We start from the raw sequence: 22,500 nt of genomic DNA on the forward strand, positions 1-22,500 counted from the left end.
GTAAGTGTATATGAATTGTAAGTGTTTGAAAAACCCTAGAATCCCTATGATTCCTTCTAGTATATGAAGGTGTCTTCAACCAAGACCTAACTGTTCTGTGTGTGTGTCTCTTGTAAGAGTATGTATTTTTCCAAAGTATAACTATCATTATCCAAAAATATAGTTTGTACATTTATGTTTAAGTGAGGTTATCACTAAAAATGTATAATGGAAAAATTAACGTAGTACTAAAACGTAGCTCTAAAAGGACTACTACCGTACTAACTACCTTAAGCCGGATTTTAGGCTAAGGCACTATGTGATAAATTGCGCCATACTATCGACTAGTAACAACGACATAATGAATGGTCGAAATAAAGAAATGACGTTTGGCACCCGCAGACCTGCAGGTCCGGCTGTAGCTAGCAGCAAGGTGTAGGATTGTCAATCCAGCATAGATCTATACGCAAACTCATCGCTCCCCCTTCAAGAGACTCTGGCCGCAACTCAAGTCATGAGGTTTTAAGTCATGCTCCGATTTAAATCACAGTAATTAATGTATTCTCGTATATGTAATGTAATGTACTGTTCTAGCTGTAATGTAACGAACTGTTCTAGCTGTAATGTAATGAACTGTTCTGGCAAGTATAGTAATGTAATGAACTGAAATGTCCTATGTGTGCTAGCTGTAATGTGTGTTCTCTCTATCTAGCAAGTATAGTAATGTAAACGTTCTAGTATAGTTGTATATGTAATGTACAGTAATGTTCTAGAAAGTATTGACTCATTAATGAACTGACTCATTGTATGATATCGCGTTCTAGTAATGGTTCTAGTATCTTCCTGAACTACCCATATGGTAGCTTACTAGTAATCTAAGTGGTACGTATGGACGTGGATGTATACCCTTGCTACCCAAGGGCATAGGATGAAACTGGAAAGACCTTTTATGACTTTATATGTACACATGATATATAACTAATATTTAAACGACCTTCGGACGAGTATCTGATATCCCACCAGACCACATCTCAAGCGCGAAAAGGAAATAGGGTGGATAGCCTTCCTAAGTCTTTTAAACATTTCTTATATAACTATACATATAGAGGCATGCAATTTATAATATAAAAGCATAAATAAATTTTGTAAGACATTTGAAATATAAGTATTATTTTTAAGAAAAGATCGACTTGATGTCAATCTATAAAACAATTTAAAGGCATAAGTATGATAAAACAGTTTTGCGTATAAGGAAAACATCGTTTGAAACACAGTTGTAAATAAGTTTGAAAGGCAATGTACAGAGTAAGATGTACAGTGTAATAAGTAGTTTAAATCATATAAAATGTTTATAAAAATCATTTGAAGGAAACTATTTGGTAAAACAGCTAATGAGTAGCCAAATCTTTTGAATGCTGCATATTAATCACATGTGATTGATGTAATAAGTAATAATATCCTACTTACTAATCACATGTGATTGACATAATAAGTAGCATGATTCTACTTGTATCCCCTCCCCCATAAAACATTTAAAATAGTTTAAAACATTAGTTAAGGGGTATGAACTCACCTGCAGTATGAGACTGGAATTGAACGGCTGTTATCGTATGGAAGGATCGGACAAGTGCTTGGTGTCAAGTGAAGACTTAGACACACACAATGATCCTAATTTCATATGAAACATATGTATATAAATAATTAGTGATTATAACACTAATTATACAAGTAATAACATTTAAGCGCGAGGACAACACTTTTGGTCAAGTGCTAGGAGGCTAATGGGTTGCAACAAAGAAGTGCAATGCCCCTAATGGAAGTTTAAGGTCAAAAGACCATATTCATTGGAGTTTACGGCCCAGGGAAGTAAGCTCCTGGCCGTAAACTCTCAACCAAGTCATGAAATGGAGCTTAGAAATACTACAACCTTAGAGGGGAATTGTTTCTAGGCTTAACAAGAGTTTAAGGTACCATATTGACTCCTAAGGGGAGTTTACGGACCAAAGACCCTTTTCCCTTGGAGTTTACGGCCGTAAACTCCCTTGGGAGGGTTCTTATTGTTCTTTCAAGTCTCCACCCATTCTAGGAACAAGTCTAGGCTTCAACACTTGGCTTAAGGAAGGTTTAAGGCACTAAAAGGAACCATTTGATGGAGTTTACGGCCATAGAACTCTTTGGGCCGTAAACTCCCTCACACATGAGGTTCTAAGAATTTTAACTAGCCCAAAACTCATCTAGGTACTTGCCCTAAAAGTCTCTTGGCCTAAGGAAGTGTCTAGGGTGTCCTTTGACCCCTTTAAAGGAGTTTACGGCCCAAGAAATACTCTTGGCCGTAAACTCTTCAACAATTATGCTTTTCATGAGTTTTCTAGGTCCTAAACACATTAAGGTACTTGCCAAAAATGAAGACTAAGCCTTAGGAAGAGTTTGAAGGGATTTTGGCCCTAAATCTTGGAGTTTACGGCCTAAGGAGCATCTTGGCCGTAAACTCCCTTCCAAAGTTGGTTTCTAATTGTTTTGTTGGTCTAAGATATGCGTTTAAGGCTTCTAGGTTCTTGTTCTAAGGCTAAAGGATCACTAGGCACTCATTTGTGCCCTTTACTTGGAGTTTACGGCCCAAGAGGTGGTTCCTTGGCCGTAAACTCCTCAAACTACTTGGTTTTGATTTGCTTCAAGCCTCTAATGATCATTCATAAAGTCCTTAGTTAGATGCCTAACACGGAAATGGGACTAGGTGGCCTTTAGGCTTGATTTTGGAGTTTACTCCCCAAGAACGTTCTTGGGCGGTAAACTCCCGGATCTTGTACTTTGGACATGTAAATAATGTTATTAAGCATATAACAAGTATTAAAACACATCTATGAAAGTAGACTCACAATCTGGGATGAAAACCCGAAGATCCGTGAGAGAGTATTTGGCTTTTCTCTAATTGGAAATCAAATAATGAACCAATTTGGTTCAGAATTCTATTTATAGTCCTGAGATTTTTGGCAGAAAATATTTCTATTCTCGGAATGGATTCTAATGACCTAGAGTAATAGAATTACAGTGTTGCACAAAATCCTAGTGCATCCACTCTCCTAATAACTCCTTAGGTGTAAAACCCTAAAACTGCCAAACTTATTCCATAAGTCTGAATTTTTACTGCAACTGCTCTACTTCTATTGGATTGAAGTGGTTTGATTTAGAATAGAAATCTCGGGTTGTTACAATCGGTAACAATTCGCACACACACACATTCAGGAAAATATGGGATTTTCCTGGGGATAACACTAAACATAATCAGAATTGGTAATAGTTCACACACACACATGTAGGAAAATATAGGATTTTCCTGGGTAACAGTAATACGTAACCAGAAACGTGTAACAATTTAGATACCAAACTTTACAATTCACAAGAACAACCAGGTTTTCAGTGTGCATCTTTTACATTACATCTGGGATTTGGTAACCAACTTTTAAGAAAATATGGGATTTTCTTGGAGTTACACTTTTTCAGGAAACCAAAGGAACTCGTACATTTTCAGAAAAACTAACCGCTTATGAACTCACCAGCTTTACGCTGATTTTCAAACCACTTGTATTCTCAGGTCCGCATTAGACAGGTACCCGACGATCTCTTTTGGCGAAGACGGAGTGCGTAGAAGACTTGTCTCATTTTGTTATATATATATATATATATATATATATATATATATATATATATACATATATATATATATATATATATATATACTATGTATCACATGTATAAATTTACTTTTGAAACAAATGTAAACTTTTCTATATGTAGTGTAATGGTTGTTTTACTTTACTTACTATGTGCATTGGATTTGATACTCAACGTGGAGTCAACGCCGGAAATGTTTCCGTCTTCGGTTTTCGGGGTGTGACACATGCATGGATCATCCCCTCCCCTTTTGAAAAGAATTGACCTCAATTCATCAAGTCCATCATCATCAAGATAAGGTGAAAGATCTCCCACATTAAAGGTAGCATGCATTCTATGGTCTCCTCCCAAATCCACATTGGAACCATTATCATTTTCAAAATTTGTCACTTCCACACATGTATCAGTTTAATTCTAGAGTTTAAAAATAGAAGTAGTCTTCGTAATTTAGAAAAGGTTTGATGAGAATTGTTTTATTCTTGAGTCCCACCATAGTAGTCTATGCAATTAAAGCAAAGCATTGATGAGCATTGTTTAATTCTTGAGTTCCACAATACAAGACTATGTAATTTAAGCAAAGCTTTGATGAGCATTGTTTAATTCTTGAGGTCCACAATAGAATTCTATGCAATTTAAGCAAAGCTTTGATGAGGATTGTTTAATTCTTGAGTTCCACAATAAAAGTCTATGCAATTAAAGCAAAGCTTTGATGGGCATGGTTTCAGTCTTAAGTTCCACAGTAGAAGTCTATGAAATTTAGCAAAGCTTTGATGAACAACGTTTAATTCTTGAGTTTCACAATAAAAGTCTATGCAATTTAAGCAAATCTTTAATGAGCAATGTTCTATTCTTGAGTTCCACTATAGAAGTCATTGCAATTTAGCAAAGCTTTGATGAACATTGTTTCATTTTTGGGTTCCACATTCGATGTCTATGCAATTTGCCAAAACATTGATACGCATTGTTTCATTGTTGAGTTACACAATAGAAGTAGTCTTTGCAATTTAGAAAAGCTTTGATGAGCATCGTTTAATTCTTGAGTTCCACAATAGAAGTGTATGCAATTTAAGCAAAGCTTTAATGGGCATTGTTTCATTCTTGAGTTCCACATTAGAAGTCTATGCAATTTAGCAAAGCTTTTATGAGCATAATTTAATTCTTTTGTTCCACAATAGAAGTTGTCTTCGCAATTTAGCAAAGCTTTGATGAGCATTGTTTAATTCTTGAGTTCCACAATAAAAGTCTATGCAATTTAAGCAAAGTTTTCTTGAGCATTGTTTCATTCTTGAGTTCCACATCAGAAGTCTATGCAATTTAGTAAAGCTTTGATGAGCATTGTTTAATTCCTGAGTTCCACAATAAAAGTAATATTCGTAATTTAGCAAAGGTTTGATGAGCATTGTTTTATTTTTGAGTTCCACAATAAAAGTCTATGTAATTTAAGCAAACCTTTCATGAGCATTGTTTGATTCTTGAGTTCCACAATAGAAGTCTATGCAATTTAGCAAAGATTTGAGTAGCATTGTTTCATTCTTGGTTTCCACATTGGAAGTCTATGCAATTTACCAAAGCAGAGATGATCATTGTTTAATTCCTGAGTTCCATAATTGAAGTAGTCTTTGCAATTTAGCAAACCTTTTACTAGCATTGTTTAATTTTTCAGTTCCAAAATAGAAGTGTATACAATTTATTCAAAGCTTTAATGAGCATTTTTTCATTCTTGAGTTCCACATTAGAAGTGTGTGCAATTTAGCAAAGCTTTGATGAGCATAGATTAATTCTTGATTTCCACAATAGAAGTAGTCTTCGCAATTTAGCAAAGCTTTGATGAGCATTGTTTAATTCTTAAGTTCTACAATAAAAGTCTATGCAATTTAAGCGAAAGCTTTGATGGGCATTGTTTCATTCTTGAGCTCAACATTAGAAGTCTATGTAATTTAGCAAAGCTTTGATGAGCATTGTTTAATTCTAGAGTTCCACAATAGAAGTAGTCTTCGTAATTTAGCAAAGGTTTGATGAACATTGTTTTATTCTTGAGTTCCAAAATAGAAGTTTATGCAATTTAAGCAAAGCTTTGAAGATTATTGTTTAATTCTTTTTTTTTTTTTTGAAAGAGTCAAAGCTCAGCAAACTTTATTAAAAAGAATAAAAGAATACAAACACCAATATTCAAACAAATAACAAAAATAACCAGCCTATCCATAACCAACTACCAAACCACTTCCTAAGAATAAGAACTAACCACTCACAACCCCAATAAACCCTAAAATCCTTAAAGTTAGCCCAAGGACTTATTGAATGAGGGAAAAAAGGTAACTTCACCCCCTTGCACCTCCAAAAACTCCGAGAACCATAAAAAAAATAGCAAGGGGTAAGGCCCTTAAAAAAACCCTCAGTCCAAAGACTAAACTTTAAAGAAAATCCATCTAAGACCAAAATTCTCAACCAACAAATCACAAATAGAATCCAAACATAATTAAGACTGTTAACCAAAATAACAATGCAATCCCAATTAATCTCCAATAGATGATCAAATTCACTTCTTCTGTCTCTTTTCCAATTCTTCATTCTCCTCTTGAATTTCAGCAAGAAACTCTCTTCCTTCTTTTCACTAATGTCCATCTTCATCCACTGCAAAAGATTCCTGCAAAGAATACAAATCCCAACGAACCAAAAACCAATACCGAGACTCCAGAACTTCAGAATAAGTTTCAGACTAGACATGGCATCAATCACATGTCTAGGATTTTCAATTTGAATAATCTCACAAAGGATCATATCCAAATTAAAAATCCCATTGGTACAAGTCAAATGATTAGAGAGAGAACTCCCCAACCATAGACAATTTCCGTCAATTCCTTTGTAAAACCACTTATTCCAAAATTGCCCCCAGCTAAAACCAATACAAAGAATAAACTCAAAATAATTTCTCCACTGCCAACCCCAATTAAAAAACACTTCAACCATCAACTTCCCAATTCTGATCCAGTAAATCATCTCTTATGTTTGTCCTTTCCATAGATACCCCAATCCTTATAGATTCTTTCATTAATCAAATTATTATTATTCCTTAAACCCAACAGCTTTAATCTGATTTCATTCTCAATACAAGCTATCACTCCTTCAGCTGTTAGACTCTTCTTATTAAAAATCCTAGCATTCCTTTCCTTCCAAATATATGCTACACAACTCGCAAGAATACATTTATTAATTAAATTCTCACCAGCATCCTTGTACCACAGATTACAGCACTTCAGAATCAGCTCATTCCAGCCACCCATCACCAAATTAATTCTCATCTTACCACAAAAATGTCTCCAAATACTTTGAGAAAATTCACAATTAAAGAAGAGATGATCATGAGAATCAGGGATAAGATTACAAAAAGGACAGAGGAGAATTCCTGAAGTTTCCCAAACTCTAACACGATCCTGAGTTTTCAATCTATTCAAGATAGCCATCCATAAAATGAAAGAATTTCTAGGAATGCCCTTACCATACCAAACGATATCCTTCCATGGCACCTTATTCCCAAAGTTGTTAATATCTCTCCACACTTGATTACACGAAAATTGTTTGCAATTACCCTCCTTATCTCTCCAACCAGCACCATCTCTCATATTAGGATCAATACAAAACATAGGAGCATCTTTTAGACCTGAAAATTTATCAACCCAATTTACAGGCCAACAATAAGTATCATAATCAAGCACATCACTAACCAAAGAAAAGTCATTAAATCCATAGCTAAACCATTCTCTTCTTGGAATGATAGTGCTTAAAATACCTAAAGGATGCCACCAATCATGCCATAAAGAGGTGTTCCTCCCATTTCCCACACAAGCAACAATATGAGGTCTAACAATTTTTCTAATTTCCAAAAATCTCTTCCAGGTCCAGCTCATGCTTTTCTTTTGCATTATATCCCAAAAATTTCTCTTTCCAATGTAATAAGCTTTCACCCATTGCACCCATAAAGAATTTTTATTATTAACAACATTCCACACATGTTTTGCAAGTAAAGCATCATTCCATTTCCTTAAATTCTTAATCCCCAATCCTCCATAATCTTTAGGTTTACAAACATCATCCCATTTGACTTTAGCTTTCCCATTAACTTTTTCACCATTAGCCCATAAGAAGCTTCTACACATCTTTTCAATCTCTTTTATAGTTGCAATTTAGCAAAGCTTTGATGAGCATTGTTTAATTCTTGAGTTCCACAATAAAAGTCTATGCAATTTAAGCAAAGCTTTGATGAGCATTGTTTCACTCTTGAGTTCCACATTAGAAGTCTATGGAATTTACTAAAGCTTTAATGAACATCGTTTCATTCTAGAGTTCGACAATAGTACTCTTCGTAATTTAGCAAAGTTTTGATGAGCATTGTTTTATTCTTGAGTGCCACCATACTCTTTTATGCAATTTAAGCAAATCTTTGATGAACATTGTTTCATTCTTAAGTTCCACAATAGAAATGTATGCAATTTAGCAAAGCTTTTGATGCGTGTATGGGCTTGATTTGGTGAGTAGGGTAGTGTTTAGGTAAATTAAGAGAGAATAGTAACCACAAATGATATTTGAATGGAAAGAAATGGATAGATTAGTAACAACTCAAGACCTATTGAGTTGTATACCGTTGAAAACAATCCAAGACCTATTGGATTGAGTTCGTATCAAGTCAAGAACACGTCCTAACAAGATAATTTGTGAATTATAACAATAATTCCAATTGAACAAAGGTTTTTTTTCTTAAAAATTCGTCTATTATGTTTCCCATGCATAAACTTGGCTTTATATGAAGCCTTTATTACAAACTTGGTGGTTACAAGCCAACCAACCAATTATTCATTAAAACTAGTAAATGAAATTTAAGGAAACTCTTGAAGTAACACAAAAAAAACGTCCAACACACTTGAGAATGAAAAAAAAAACGTCTATGCTTCATTAAGGAGCCATACGAAGCATTAAAGTGTAACCCTTATCCACCAAAGAGTGATAAAAACGGCTAGGAGCCTTTATGAAGTAAAATGTAACATTTTTAGCACTTATGAAGCCTTAAAAATGTTGCCCCAGCCTTCACGCAACCCAAATTCAATTTGTGGGTTACCATGCACAACCCAACCATTGAGCCCAAACCACCTTCTAGCCCACTAGTAATCACTACTCAATCACATTTTGGGCTTTCATGATCCATGCATGGATCAGCTTTGATAAGCATCGTATAATTCTTGAGTTCCACAGTAGAAGACTATGCAATTTCAGCAAAGCTTTGATGAACATTGTTTGATTCTTGAGTTCCACAATAGAAGTCTATGCAATTTAAGCGAAGCTTTGACGAGCATTGTTTGATTCTTGAGTTCCACTATAAAAGTCTATGCAATTTAGCAAAGCCTTGATGAGCATTGTTTCATTCTTTTTTTTTGAAAGAGCCAAAGCTCAGCAAACTTTATTAAAAAGAATAAAAGAATATAACATCAAAAAGTCAAACAAAATACAATATTAACGAACCTATCCATAACCAACTACCAAACCACTTTCTAATAACTAGAAATAAACACCCACAAACCCAATAATCCCTAAATTCCTTAAAGGTAGCCCAAAGACTTATTGAAAGAGGGAAAAAAGGTAACTTCACCCCCTTACACCACCCAAAACCCCAAAAAATATAATAACCAAAGCAAGGGGTAAGGCCCTTAAAAAACCCTCAGTCCATAAGCTAACCTTTAAGAAAAAACCCCGGAATCCCATAACCCACATAACACAATACACAAAGTAAGACCAATAAAAGATAACACAAATAAACATCTCAAAAAAGTAATAACAAAAGGACCCCACGAAATAGCCCTTCCCGAATCTTCTGTCCTTTTCCCTATTCTCCGTCCTCCTCATAGTCTTCACCAAGGAATCCTTCAACTTCTTGCATCTATTGCCCAACACCATCCATTGCACCTCCATTCTGCACCATAAACACAAAACGAAACAACAACAAAATAACACCAAACCACCAGCGAATCAGATTAAGTTTCATACTAGACATGGCATCAATCACATGTCTAGGATTCTCTCTTTGGGTAATCTCAATTAAGTGATGCGTTTTAGCCATAAGAACTTTCCTATGTGCGCATGCAAAACCCTAATGCTTGGATCTAGGCTTTCTAATTAAACATGCTTTGAATCCAAGACTTCTAATGACTATTTAGGTGTAATAGCAATATTGAACCAGATCTAGAATCATACCTTTGAATTCCTTGTTGATCTTGTTGTCTTGGAGCTTCTAGAGTCACAATTGTCACTCCTCTAATGGCTTACAAACACCAAATAGCAAGGAGGATGATTTGGAAGAGAGGAGAGGGGAGGAAATCGGCCAGGGTTCTCTTTACTTTAGATGAAGTGCCGATTTCCCTTTGCCATAGGGTCTATTTATACTTGTAGACTCCTTAAGGGTTACAGCTTAAACCCTAATTGGATAATCTTCTCTTACAGCAATCCAAATCCATTCCTTAGATAAGCAATGGACGATTCAAGCTATTCTTTAGCTTCTAGAATCCGTCCAATCCATATCTATATGGATTTACAGTCTAAAGTTTAACTATCAAACAATTGACAGTTTATACCCTCTTATTTAATTAATCTCTTTAAGTCACCAAATTAATTCTAATTAATTCTATGACTTATATTAATCAAATAACAATATATTATTCTTTATATTATTCTCATAATATACTAATAATATTTACTCTCCCTTAATAAATCATCCTATCAAGTTGCTATGGTGAAGGCAACCCAAAAGGACCATGCACAACCGGGTCAATTACTTGCCTAATATAGTTGCAGCCTTAGACACTATTCCAACATTAAGATCATATCCAAACAGAAAATCCCATAGGTACAAGTCACATGATTTGAGCGTAAACTCTCCAACCAGTAACATATTCCGTCAATTCCTTTGTTTAAACACTTATTCCATAAATACCCCCACCTAATTCCAGCAATAAGATCACCTTCATTAAACTTTATCCACTGCCAATCCCAAAACCAAAACCCATCAATCAACAATTTGGAAAACCAGAAAACGACATCCATTACTTAACTTTCTCCATTCTAGAAATACCCCAGGTCATATAAATCTTATTATTGACCATTTTAGCCCTTTTCCTCAAACCCAACAACTTTAACCGCATTTCATTTTCAATACAAGCAATCACCCCCTCAACCGAATTTCTTCTAGAACTAAAAAGTCTAGAGTTTCTCTCCCTCCAAATATGAGCAACACAGCTAGCAAACATACATTTAATAATCAAATTCTCAACAGACTTCAAATTAAGCAAGCTGCATAACTTTAAAACCAAATCATTCCATTCATCCACCAACAAATTAATACCCACCTTATTGCAGAAATACCTCCAAATACTGATGGTATAATCACAATTAAAGAACAAATGATTATGAGAATCAGGTACAATTTCACAGAACGGACACAGTAAGTTACTAGCCACTTCCCATCCTCTAACACGATCCTGCGTTTTCAATCTATTCAAAATAGCCATCCACAAAATAAACGAATTGCGAGGAATGCAATTACCATACCAAACAATATCATGCCATGGAACTTTCTCTCCAAAGTTATTTATATCACACCACACCTGTTTACATGAAATTTTTTTACACATACCCTTCTTATCCCTCCAACCTGCAACATCGCTCATATCAGAATCAATACAAAACATGGGAGCTTCTTTAAATCTAGGGAATTTATTAACCCAATCAACCAGCCAGGAATAAGTATCATAGTCTAGAATATCACTGACCAAAGAAGAATCACTAAGCCCATTGCTAACCCAATCTCTTCTAGACATAATTGCACAAAGAATACCAATTGGGTGCCACCAATCATGCCATAAAGACGTGTTCCTCCCATTTCCCACACACGAAACAACATGAGGCCTAACAATTTTCCTCACCTCCAAACACCTCTTCCACGTCCAGCTTATACTCTTTTTCTGCAAAATATCCCAAAAATTTTTGCTACCTATATAATTGATTCTCACCCACTGCACCCACAGGGAATTTTTGTTATTAATCACATTCCATACATGTTTAGCAAGCAAAGCTTCATTCCATCTCCTTAAATTCTTGATTCCCAGACCACCATACTCCTTAGGCTTACAAATATCATGCCACTTGACTTTAGCTTTCCCTTTGACTATCTCACCATTAGCCCATAAGAAACTTTTGCACATCTTTTCAATCTCATTAATAGTAGCAATGGGAATTTTAAAGATCGAAGCCCAATAAACATGAATGGATGTTAAAACAGAGTTAATGAGCTGCAATCTGCCAGCAAACGATAAAGTCTTACTTTTCCAATTGAAAATTCTCATCTTAATCTTTTCAATCAACTTTTTACAATCTCTTTCAAGCAACTTAGTGACACACATAGGCACTCCCAAATATTTAAACGGAAATCTCCCTACATCAAAAGGAAGGATACCTAAGATAATCCTTCTCATATTCGGCTTAACACAACTAAAATAAATCTGACTTTTTTCCATACTAACCTTCAACCCTGAAACCTTTTTGAATTCATCAAGGGAATCCCTTATAATTCTGACTAAATTCCCATTACGATAAGAGAAAACCAACAGATCATCAGCAAAGCATAAATGGGAAATATTGAGGGCCATACACTTACTATGGAACTTAAAATTTTGGGATTCATCAATAAGCTTACCAAGAATGATATTAAACACCTCCATAACTATAGTAAATAGGTAAGGAGATAAAGGATCTCCCTGCTTAAGACCTCTCTTTCCTTCAAAATACCCATGATCTTCACCATTAAAATTAAGCATGAACCACAGAGAAGAAACACTGTTTAGGTGTAATAACAATATTCAAACAGATCTAGAATCATACCTTTGAATTCCTTGTTGATCTTGTTGTCTTGGAGCTTCCAGAGTCACAATTGTCACTCCTCTAATGGCTTACAAACACCAAATAACAAGGAGGATGATTTGGGAGAGAGGAGAGAGGAGGAAATCGGCCAGGGTTCTCTTACTTTAGATGAAGTGCCAATTTCCCTTTGCCATAGGGTCTATTTATACTTGTAGACTCCTTAAGGGTTACAGCTTAAACCCTAATTGGATAATCTTCTCTTAAAGCAATCCAAATCCATTCCTTAGATAAGCAATGGACAATTCAAGCTATCCTTTAGCTTCTAGAATCTGTCCAATCCATATCTATCTGGATTTACAGTCTAAAGTTTAACTATCAAACAATTGACAGTTTATACCCTCTTATTTAATTAATTTCTTTAAGTCACCAAATTAATTCCAATTAATTCTATGACTTATATTAATCAAATAACAATATATTATTCTTTATATTATTCTCATAATATACTAATAATATTTACTCTCTTAATAAATCATCCTATCAAGTTGCTATGGTGAAGGCAACCCAAAAGGACCATGCACAACCGAGTCAATTACTTGCCTAATATAGTTGCAGCCTTAGACACTATTCCAACAGTCTCCCACTTGGATAAGTCTAGTAACTATATGCACAAGTACAATTCGGTTTGCAATCGTAGCTCTCAAAGACGCTGTCAAACTCTGATCCAATCAATCTTGTCCTTTAGATAAGGGACCGTACAGTCCTCTGTTAGATATCATGCTGACAATCCTATGGAATGGTTAGTCAAGCATTTAGGTTTCTCGATCTCTGATTTATTCGACATAGAACTTAATCGAACACATCAATTCAGTTCTGACTGGGCCCGGCACATAAGTCAAATCAAATCATCGAGCGACCGAGATATCGCTTTTACCTTCTTAGATAAAAGTTACAGATAAACTTCGACTTATATGCATTTACTTATTCAATAATCAACTATACACAACAATGTGTTTTATAACATTGAGTTACCAATGCGTTTTCGCATTATCAATGTACAATCAATTAGCAAATAACAAACCATATATATAGGTTTTAAGACTATATGATATTATCGTCTTGCGATCACCCTTTTATATCATATTCCATAAGGTGATTCCAGCAAGCGCGGGTTTGTTCCAATGCTCAAAACCAGTTCATAAGCACTCATGAATGTCGCAGCAACCCTTTGCTATGTCTAATACCATTTAGACAATCTACGCACCGATTCATGACAATCTTCATTCATATCTACTTCCAACATATGAACGATTATGGACAATTTGAACAATTCGATTATTCGTAATAAACTCAATTATGCTAAACAATTAACATAAGATAGTAACATTACTCATAAATAAAACTCCTTTATTTAATCATCAAATGTTAATTACATTTATCTATTACACGTTTCTAATACTATCTAATCTATGCTAATATCACCCTTCAGCCCAATACTCCTAGCATGCTGCAAGTGCTTAACCCTACTCAGTCCCTTCGTTAGCGGATCTGCTGGGTTATCTTCTGATGATATCCTCTTCACTACGAGTTGTCCTTCTTCTACACGATGTCTAATGAAGTGATATTTTCTGTCGATATGTCGTGATCTACCATGATCCCTCGGTTCCTTGGTCAAGGCAACCGCTCCTTCGTTATCACAGAAAATCTCCTTGGGCTCCTTTATGGCAGGTACAACTCCAAGATCACCGATGAAGTTCTTCAGCCATATTGCCTCCTTCGACACTTCGCTCGCTTCAATGTACTCTGATTCGCATGTTGAATCAGCTACGGTTTCCTGCTTGGAACTTTTCCATGTCACTGCTCCTCCATTCAGGGTAAAGACCCAGCCCGACTGCGAACGGTAGTTGTCCCTATCGGTTTGAAAGCTGGCGTCACTATACCCCCGCACCTTCAAGTCATCACTCCCTCCAAGGACTAAGAACCATTCCTTTGTCCTCCGAAGGTACTTAAGGATATTCTTCACCGCAATCCAATGTGCTCTGCCAGGATTCACTTGAAATCTGCTAACCATGCTCAAAGAAAAGGCTACATCAGGGCGAGTACAAGTCATAGCGTACATGATTGAGCCAACTGCGGAAGCGTATGGAACTCGGCTCATTTCTGCTATCTCAGCTTCGGTACTCGGACTTTGAGTCTTACTCAACTTGGCATTACTTTGTATCGGTAACTCTCCCTTCTTTGAGTTTTCCATACTAAAACGTTTTAGTACCTTCTCCAAGTAAGTGTTCTGACTAAGTCCAATTAGTAACCATGCTTAAAGCAAAGGCTACATCAGGGCAAGTACAAGTCATAGCGTACATGATTGAGCCAACTGCGGAAGCGTATGGTACTCGGCTCATTTCTGCTATTTCAGCTTCGGTACTCGGACATTGAGTCTTACTCAACTTGGCATTACTTTGTATCGGTAATTCTCCCTTCTTTGAGTTTTCCATACTAAAACGTTTTAGTACTTTCTCTAAGGAAGTGTTCTGACTAAGTCCTATTAGTCTCTTAATTCTTTCTCTCACTATCCTTATTCCCAAAATGTAAGAAGCCTCTCCGAGGTCCTTCATAGCGAAGCACTTCCCGAGCCAGGACTTAACCTCCTGCAGAGTCGGGATGTCGTTTCCTATGAGTAATATGTCATCGACATATAGAACGAGGAAGCTTACTATACTCCCACTGGCTTTGACATATACACAAGACTCATCTTCGCTTCGTACAAATCCAAACTCTTTGACTTTCTCATCGAAGCAAAGATTCCATCTGCGAGATGCTTGCTTAAGTCCATAAATGGACTTCTCAAGCTTACACACTCTATTCGGATGCTTCGGATCCACAAACCCCTCTGGCTGAGCCATGTAAACATCCTCAGCCAACTTTCCGTTAAGGAAAGCGGTCTTGACATCCATTTGCCAAATCTCATAATCATGAAATGCAGCAATCGCTAGCATCACTCTAATAGATTTTATCTTCGCAACTGGTGAGAAGGTCTCATCATAGTCAACTCCGGGAGTTTGAGTAAAGCCCTTCACAACCAATCGCGCTTTATATGTGTGTACGTTCCCATCCACGTCGGTCTTCTTCTTGAAGATCCATTTGCACCCAACGGTCTTACGTCCGGGCACATTATCAACCAAATTCCAAACTTGGTTATCATACATGGATTGGATCTCGCTATCCATTGCCTCTTTCCATTTCGCAAACTCTGGGCCTGCCATGGCTTCCTTATAGCTATTAGGTTCATCAAGATTTATTAGTGTACCATCACTAATATACATGTCCCCTTCGGTATTAATATGAAAACCATAAAACTGGGGTAGAACTCTAACTCTATCGGAGCGTCTAAGAGGTAAGGATTCGTCAATCGGTTCAACCGGAGTTTTCTCCTCGGGTTGAGTGCCAGCGGTAGAGGTTCCTTCATCTATCGACTCTTGAATCTCTTCAAGCTCGATCTGCCTCCCACTGTCTCCTTGGCCTATGAGTTCTCGCTCTCGGAAAACTCCTCTCCTCGCAACAAAGACAACATTGTCCTTCGGTCTATAGACGAGATATCCAAAGGATGTCTGCGGGTAGCCGATGAAAATACATCGCTCACTTCGAGGTTCTAGCTTGTCGTGAGTATCTCGTCTTACGAAAGCCTCACAACCCCAAACCTTGATATGTGCCAACGAGGGAGCTTTCCCTGTCCACATCTCGTGAGGTGTTTTGGCAACCTTCTTAGTAGGGACTCGGTTAAGGATATGGGCGGCGGTCTCTAAGGCATACCCCCAAAAAGAGATAGGTAGTGAAGCACGACTCATCATATAGCGAACCATATCCAATAAGGTTCGATTACGCCTTTCTGCCACACCATTCAACTGCGGTGTCCTAGGAGGCGTCAATTGCGAAACTATTCTCCACTCCTTGAGATAATCGTGGAATTCAAGACTTAGGTACTCTCCTCCTCGATCGGATCAAAGCATCTTGATTTTCCTGCCCAATTGATTATCCACTTCATTCTTGAACTCTTTGAATTTTTCAAAAGTTTCTGACTTTTGCTTGATTAAATAGATATACCCATATCTACTATAATCATCGGTAAAAGTCACGTAGAAGCGGTTCCCATCCTTCGTGGTTGATCTAAATGGTCCACAAACATCGGTATGTATTAGGTCCAATAGGCCCTCACCCCTTTCACACGTACTTGTGAAGGGTGATTTCATCTTTCCAAGTAAACAAGACTCACACGTGTCATCTTCCCTAAGGTCGAATGACTCCAACACTCCATCCTTTTGGAGTTGGGCTATGCGTTTCTTGTTGACATGTCCAAGACGACAATGCCACAAGGATGCTTTATCCATACTAGTGGAAGAATCTATATTCAAAACATCATTTCCTAAGTTATCAACAATCATAACAGTTTCATAAATTCCATTACATGGTATAGCTTCAAAGTAAAAGACACCATTTAGATAAGCCAAAATAGAACCATTCTCATTATTAAAAGAAAATCTAAAACCTTGTCTATATAAACCATGAAATGAAATGATGTTTCTAGCCATTTCTGGCGAATAGCAACAATTGTTCAAATCTAAACATAAATTATTCCTAAGCACTAAAGAATACACTCCAATCTTGGTCACAGGCGACGATCTTCTGTTCCCTATGATTAGATTGATTCTTCTTTGCTCCACATCCTTACTTCTTTTTAGTCCCTGCACATTAGAACAAATGTGGTAACCACAACCTGTATCAAGAACCCAAGAAATAGCATGATTAGAATCGTTAGATTTAATTGTATATATACCTGCGAAAGATGGCTTGATCTTTCCTTCCTTGATGGCTTGCAGGTATTCCGGGCAGCTTCTCTTCCAATGTCCTATCTTGTGGCAGTGGTGGCACTCTGCCTCCTTCGGGTTAGGGCAGGGCTTAGCGGGATCAACTTTGGTCCCACTAGAAGAGGCACCATCTCGGGCTTTAACCTTGCGATATCTCTTAGACGAAGCCTTCCTCTTCTTTCCCTTTCCTTGACCAATAGCCAAGACAGGAGCAACGGGTGGATTGGGAGTTGGTGCAACAGACTTGTCTTTGAAGTTGCTCTCAGCGACCCTCAAGAGACCTTGGAGTTTGCTTAGGGTGACCTCTTCTTTGTTCATGTGGTAGGTCATCCTAAATTGATTGTACATCGGAGGCAAAGAGTGAAGCACCATGTCGATCGCCAAGTCTTCCCCAAAGTCAACATTTAACTTGCGAAGGCGGTCGACATACCTTTGCATCTTTTGCAGGTGCACGGTAAGAGATTCTCCATGACCCATCTTAGCGGAAATCATGTTAGTGAAAATCTCATAACGCTCTTGTCTCGCGTTTTGGTGGTATCTCTCTAATAAGTCTTGATGCATCTCGTACGGGTACATGTCCTCGCAGGACTTTTGGAATTCGGAGTTCATGGTGGCTATCATGATGCAATGTACCTTCGTTGCATCTCGCTCATGAGTTTCAAAAGCGGTAATTTCAGCCGGAGTAGCAATTTCAGGGTTGATTTTCTCGAGCTTCTCGTCGAGGACATACTCCTTATCCTCATAGTGAGCAATGGTGCGAATGTATCTTATCCATTCGCTAAAGTTCGTTCCATCAAAGGTGACCTTTTGGCAAAGGCTCATCAACGTGAAAGAACTAGCAGCAGCGTTGTTGGCGTTCGACATCTACAAATAGAAAGGAAAAAGACAGATTAGAATATAAATCCCTAATTATCACCCAATAAGAAAAATTAGGGCTAGGATCCAACAACAACATTTACATATTAGAAAAGGGATGCCGTAATCTAACATGCAAATAAATTGAAGGTAAGTGAATGACGATTCACTAATTCTCCACCATAAAACCTAACTATTAGTCCTAAATGTATTGAGAATTCCTAGGATCAGATGAGATTCATTGAAACTATTCAATGGCATGTTTAAATCTCGATATACCCCTCTAGTTTGTGACTGGGATACCGAGGATCACAAAGCGGGTGTGAATTACCATGCAAATTCACATGGTGCCTTCATTGTAACGATCACCTATTTGATGTGCCAGTAAACCACACACGCTCCATCGAACTATGATAAACAATGAATCACCCTTTGCCACCTTTGCTTAGAACCAATTAGTGTGCCGGTGAACCACACACGCTCCACTAACTTCCTAGCAAGGGTGCAAAGTGTAATTTCATGGGATTGCATCAATTCACTTTTCCTAAAGTAACTAAGATTGGGAAATTTTAAAATATGTGTAGTTACTTTGTATTTCCTATTATACTTTTAATGAGAGGATGAGGTTGCCCTATCCTACCCGTTCGGCTAACGACCCTCCACCAATCAAGCAAGCGGTGGGTGTGAGTGTACACCCATTAAGCGCCATTTTATAGGCCGCAACCTTATACCCACCTTATAGATCGGCTTCGTGAATGAGGCCTACTAACGGTAAGACTAGCATTTTAGTTATACATATATATATATATATATATATATATATATATATATATATATATATATATATATATCAATCTTGTAATATTATATTAGTATAGGGTTGTATTTTAAACATTTTAAAATCTAGGGTTTGAAATTTAAATTGTCCAAATTAAAACTTTTAATCACAAAATATAAATTTCAAAACTTGAGGACAAGTTTTAAACATTTAAAACATGGAGGATCAAATAACAAATAATTTTAATTAACAATTAATTTCCTAATTATCTATATTTGATTTATTCAAGATTTCTTTCAAGATAATTACCAAAATAATCAAAATAATTAATTAATTATCATATAAGGAAATTAAATATTTTATTAGTTGATAAATATCTTTAATTAGATCAAGATAATAGTCATATATATCAAAAATTCGGATTAGGGTTGATCTAATATGATTAAGGTAAGTTTCCATAAGATAATCATGAAGAAATCCCGAATCTGGCCATTCCTGACGCTTGGACTCGCCGAGTGCACCGAGGGACTCGTCGAGTCAGGCCAACTCGCCGAGTCCATGACTCAGAAACACAAAAATCGAATTTTGCAGTTTAGTTTTAGACAATTAAGCAACAATTTAATGAAAACCAAGCTAGGCTCTGATACCACTGATGGGTTTTAGCCATAAGAACTTTCCTATGTGCGCATGCAAAACCCTAATGCTTGGATCTAGGCTTTCTAATTCAACATGCTTTGAATCCAAGACTTCTAATGACTATTTAGGTGTAATAGCAATATTGAAACAGATCTAGAATCATACCTTTGAATTCCTTGTTGATCTTGTTGTCTTGGAGCTTCTAGAGTCACAATTGTCACTCCTCTAATGGCTTACAAACACCAAATAGCAAGGAGGATGATTTGGAATAGAGGAGAGGGGAGGAAATCGGCTAGGGTTCTCTTACTTTAGATGAAGTGCCGATTTCCCTTTGCCATAGGGTCTATTTATACTTGTAGACTCCTTAAGGGTTACAGCTTAAACCCTAATTGGATAATCTTCTCTTAAAGCAATCCAAATCCATTCCTTAGATAAGCAATGGACGATTCAAGCTATCCTTTAGCTTCTAGAATCCGTCCAATCCATATCTATATGGATTTACAGTCTAAAGTTTAACTATCAAACAATTGACAGTTTATACCCTCTTATTTAATTAATCTCTTTAAGTCACCAAATTAATTCCAATTAATTCTATGACTTATATTAATCAAATAACAATATATTATTCTTTATATTATTCTCATAATATACTAATAATATTTACTCTCTCTTAATAAATCATCCTATCAAGTTGCTATGGTGAAGGCAACCCAAAAGGACCATGCACAACCGGGTCAATTACTTGCCTAATATAGTTGCAGCCTTAGACACTATTCCAACATTAAGATCATATCCAAACAGAAAATCCCATAGGTACAAGTCACATGATTTGAGAGTAAACTCTCCAACCAGTAACATATTCCGTCAATTCCTTTGTTTAAACACTTATTCCATAAATACCCCCACCTAATTCCAGCAATAAGATCACCTTCATTAAACTTTCTCCACTGCCAATCCCAAAACCAAAACCCATCAATCAACAATTTGGCAAACCAGAAAACGACATCCATTACTTAACTTTCTCCATTCCAGAAATACCCTGGGTCATATAAATCTTATTATTGACCATTTTAGCCCTTTTCCTCAAACTCAACAACTTTAACCGCATATCATTTTCAATACAAGCAATCACCCCCTCAACCGAATTTCTTCTAGAACTAAAAAGTCTAGAGTTTCTCTCCCTCCAAATATGAGCAACACAGCTAGCAAACATACATTTAATAATCAAATTCTCAACAGACTTCAAATTAAGCAAGCTGCATAACTTTAAAACCAAATCATTCCATTCATCCACCAACAAATTAATACCCACCTTATTGCAGAAATACCTCCAAATACTAATGGTATAATCACAATTAAAGAACAAATGATTATGAGAATCAGGTACAATTTCACAGAACGGACACAGTAAGTTACTAGCAACTTCCCATCCTCTAACACGATCCTGCGTTTTCAATCTATTCAAAATAGCCATCCACAAAATAAACGAATAGCGAGGAATGCAATTACCATACCAAACAATATCATGCCATGGAACTTTCTCTCCAAAGTTATTTATATCACACCACACCTGTTTACATGAAATTTTTTTACACATACCCTTCTTATCCCTCCAACCTGCAACATCGCTCATATCAGAATCAATACAAAACATGGGAGCTTCTTTCAATCTAGGGAATTTATTAACCCATTCAACCAGCCAGGAATAAGTATCATAGTCTAGAATATCACTGACCAAAGAAGAATCACTAAGCCCATTGCTAACCCAATCTCTTCTAGACATAATTGCACAAAGAATACCAATTGGGTGCCACCAATCATGCCATAAAGACGTGTTCCTCCCATTTCCCACACACGAAACAACATGAGGCCTAACAATTTTCCTCACCTCCAAAAACCTCTTCCACGTCCAGCTTATACTCTTTTTCTGCAAAATATCCCAAAAATTTTTGCTACCTATATAATTGATTCTCACCCACTGCACCCACAGGGAATTTTTGTTATTAATCACATTCCATACATGTTTAGCAAGCAAAGCTTCATTCCATCTCCTTAAATTCTTGATTCCCAGACCACCATACTCCTTAGGCTTACAAATATCATGCCACTTGACTTTAGCTTTCCCTTTGACTATCTCACCATTAGCCCATAAGAAACTTTTGCACATCTTTTCAATCTCATTAATAGTAGCAATGGGAATTTTAAAGATCGAAGCCCAATAAACATGAATGGATGTTAAAATAGAGTTAATGAGCTGCAATCTGCCAGCAAACGATAAAGTCTTACTTTTCCAATTGAAAATTCTCATCTTAATCTTTTCAATCAACTTTTTACAATCTCTTTCAAGCAACTTAGTGACACACATAGGCACTCCCAAATATTTAAACGGAAATCTCCCAACATCAAAAGGAAGGATACCTAAGATAATCCTTCTCATATTCGGCTTAACACAACTAAAATAAATCTGACTTGTCGTCTCCTTGATGGGTAGGAAATGTGCGGATTTGGTCAATCTGTCGACAATGACCCATATGGTATCGAGTCCACTTGTCGTCTTGGGTAACTTGGTTATGAAGTCCATAGTAATCCGCTCCCATTTCCATTCTGGTATCTCTGGTTGTTGTAGTAATCCAGATGGTTTCTGATACTCGACCTTAACCTTAGCGCAAGTAAGACATTTACTCACGAAGGTAGCAATTTCTGCTTTCATGTTAGGCCACCAGTACAGTTTCTTAAGATCCAGATACATTTTATCTGAACCCGGGTGAACGGAATATCTTGAGTTGTGGGCCTCAGTCATGACTACGTTTCTGAAACCACCAT

At 36.7% G+C, this 22,500-nt stretch overlaps 2 protein-coding genes across 2 annotated transcripts; both read right to left on the reverse strand.

Moving 5' to 3' along the window:
- Positions 1-10,736: 10,736 nt before the first annotated feature.
- LOC111900113 (uncharacterized) lies at positions 10,737-12,410 on the reverse strand. Its single transcript, XM_023895986.2, has one exon. It carries the CDS (start codon positions 12,408-12,410, stop codon positions 10,737-10,739), a length of 1,674 nt encoding a protein of 557 aa, XP_023751754.2.
- An 8,276-nt stretch (positions 12,411-20,686) lies between these two features.
- Positions 20,687-22,114, reverse strand: LOC128128169 (uncharacterized). Its single transcript, XM_052767051.1, has one exon. It carries the CDS (start codon positions 22,112-22,114, stop codon positions 20,687-20,689), a length of 1,428 nt encoding a protein of 475 aa, XP_052623011.1.
- Between the last annotated feature and the right edge of the window lie 386 nt (positions 22,115-22,500).

This window comes from Lactuca sativa, chromosome 1 (genome assembly GCF_002870075.4).
Source record: "Lactuca sativa cultivar Salinas chromosome 1, Lsat_Salinas_v11, whole genome shotgun sequence".
NCBI classification, from domain to species: domain Eukaryota; kingdom Viridiplantae; phylum Streptophyta; class Magnoliopsida; order Asterales; family Asteraceae; genus Lactuca; species Lactuca sativa.

Bases quoted from the DNA above. Each gene is read 5' to 3' on its own strand.
- LOC111900113 (XM_023895986.2), bottom strand. From the start codon at position 12,410: ATGGAGGTGTTTAATATCATTCTTGGTAAGCTTATTGATGAATCCCAA.
- LOC128128169 (XM_052767051.1), bottom strand. From the start codon at position 22,114: ATGAGAAGGATTATCTTAGGTATCCTTCCTTTTGATGTTGGGAGATTT.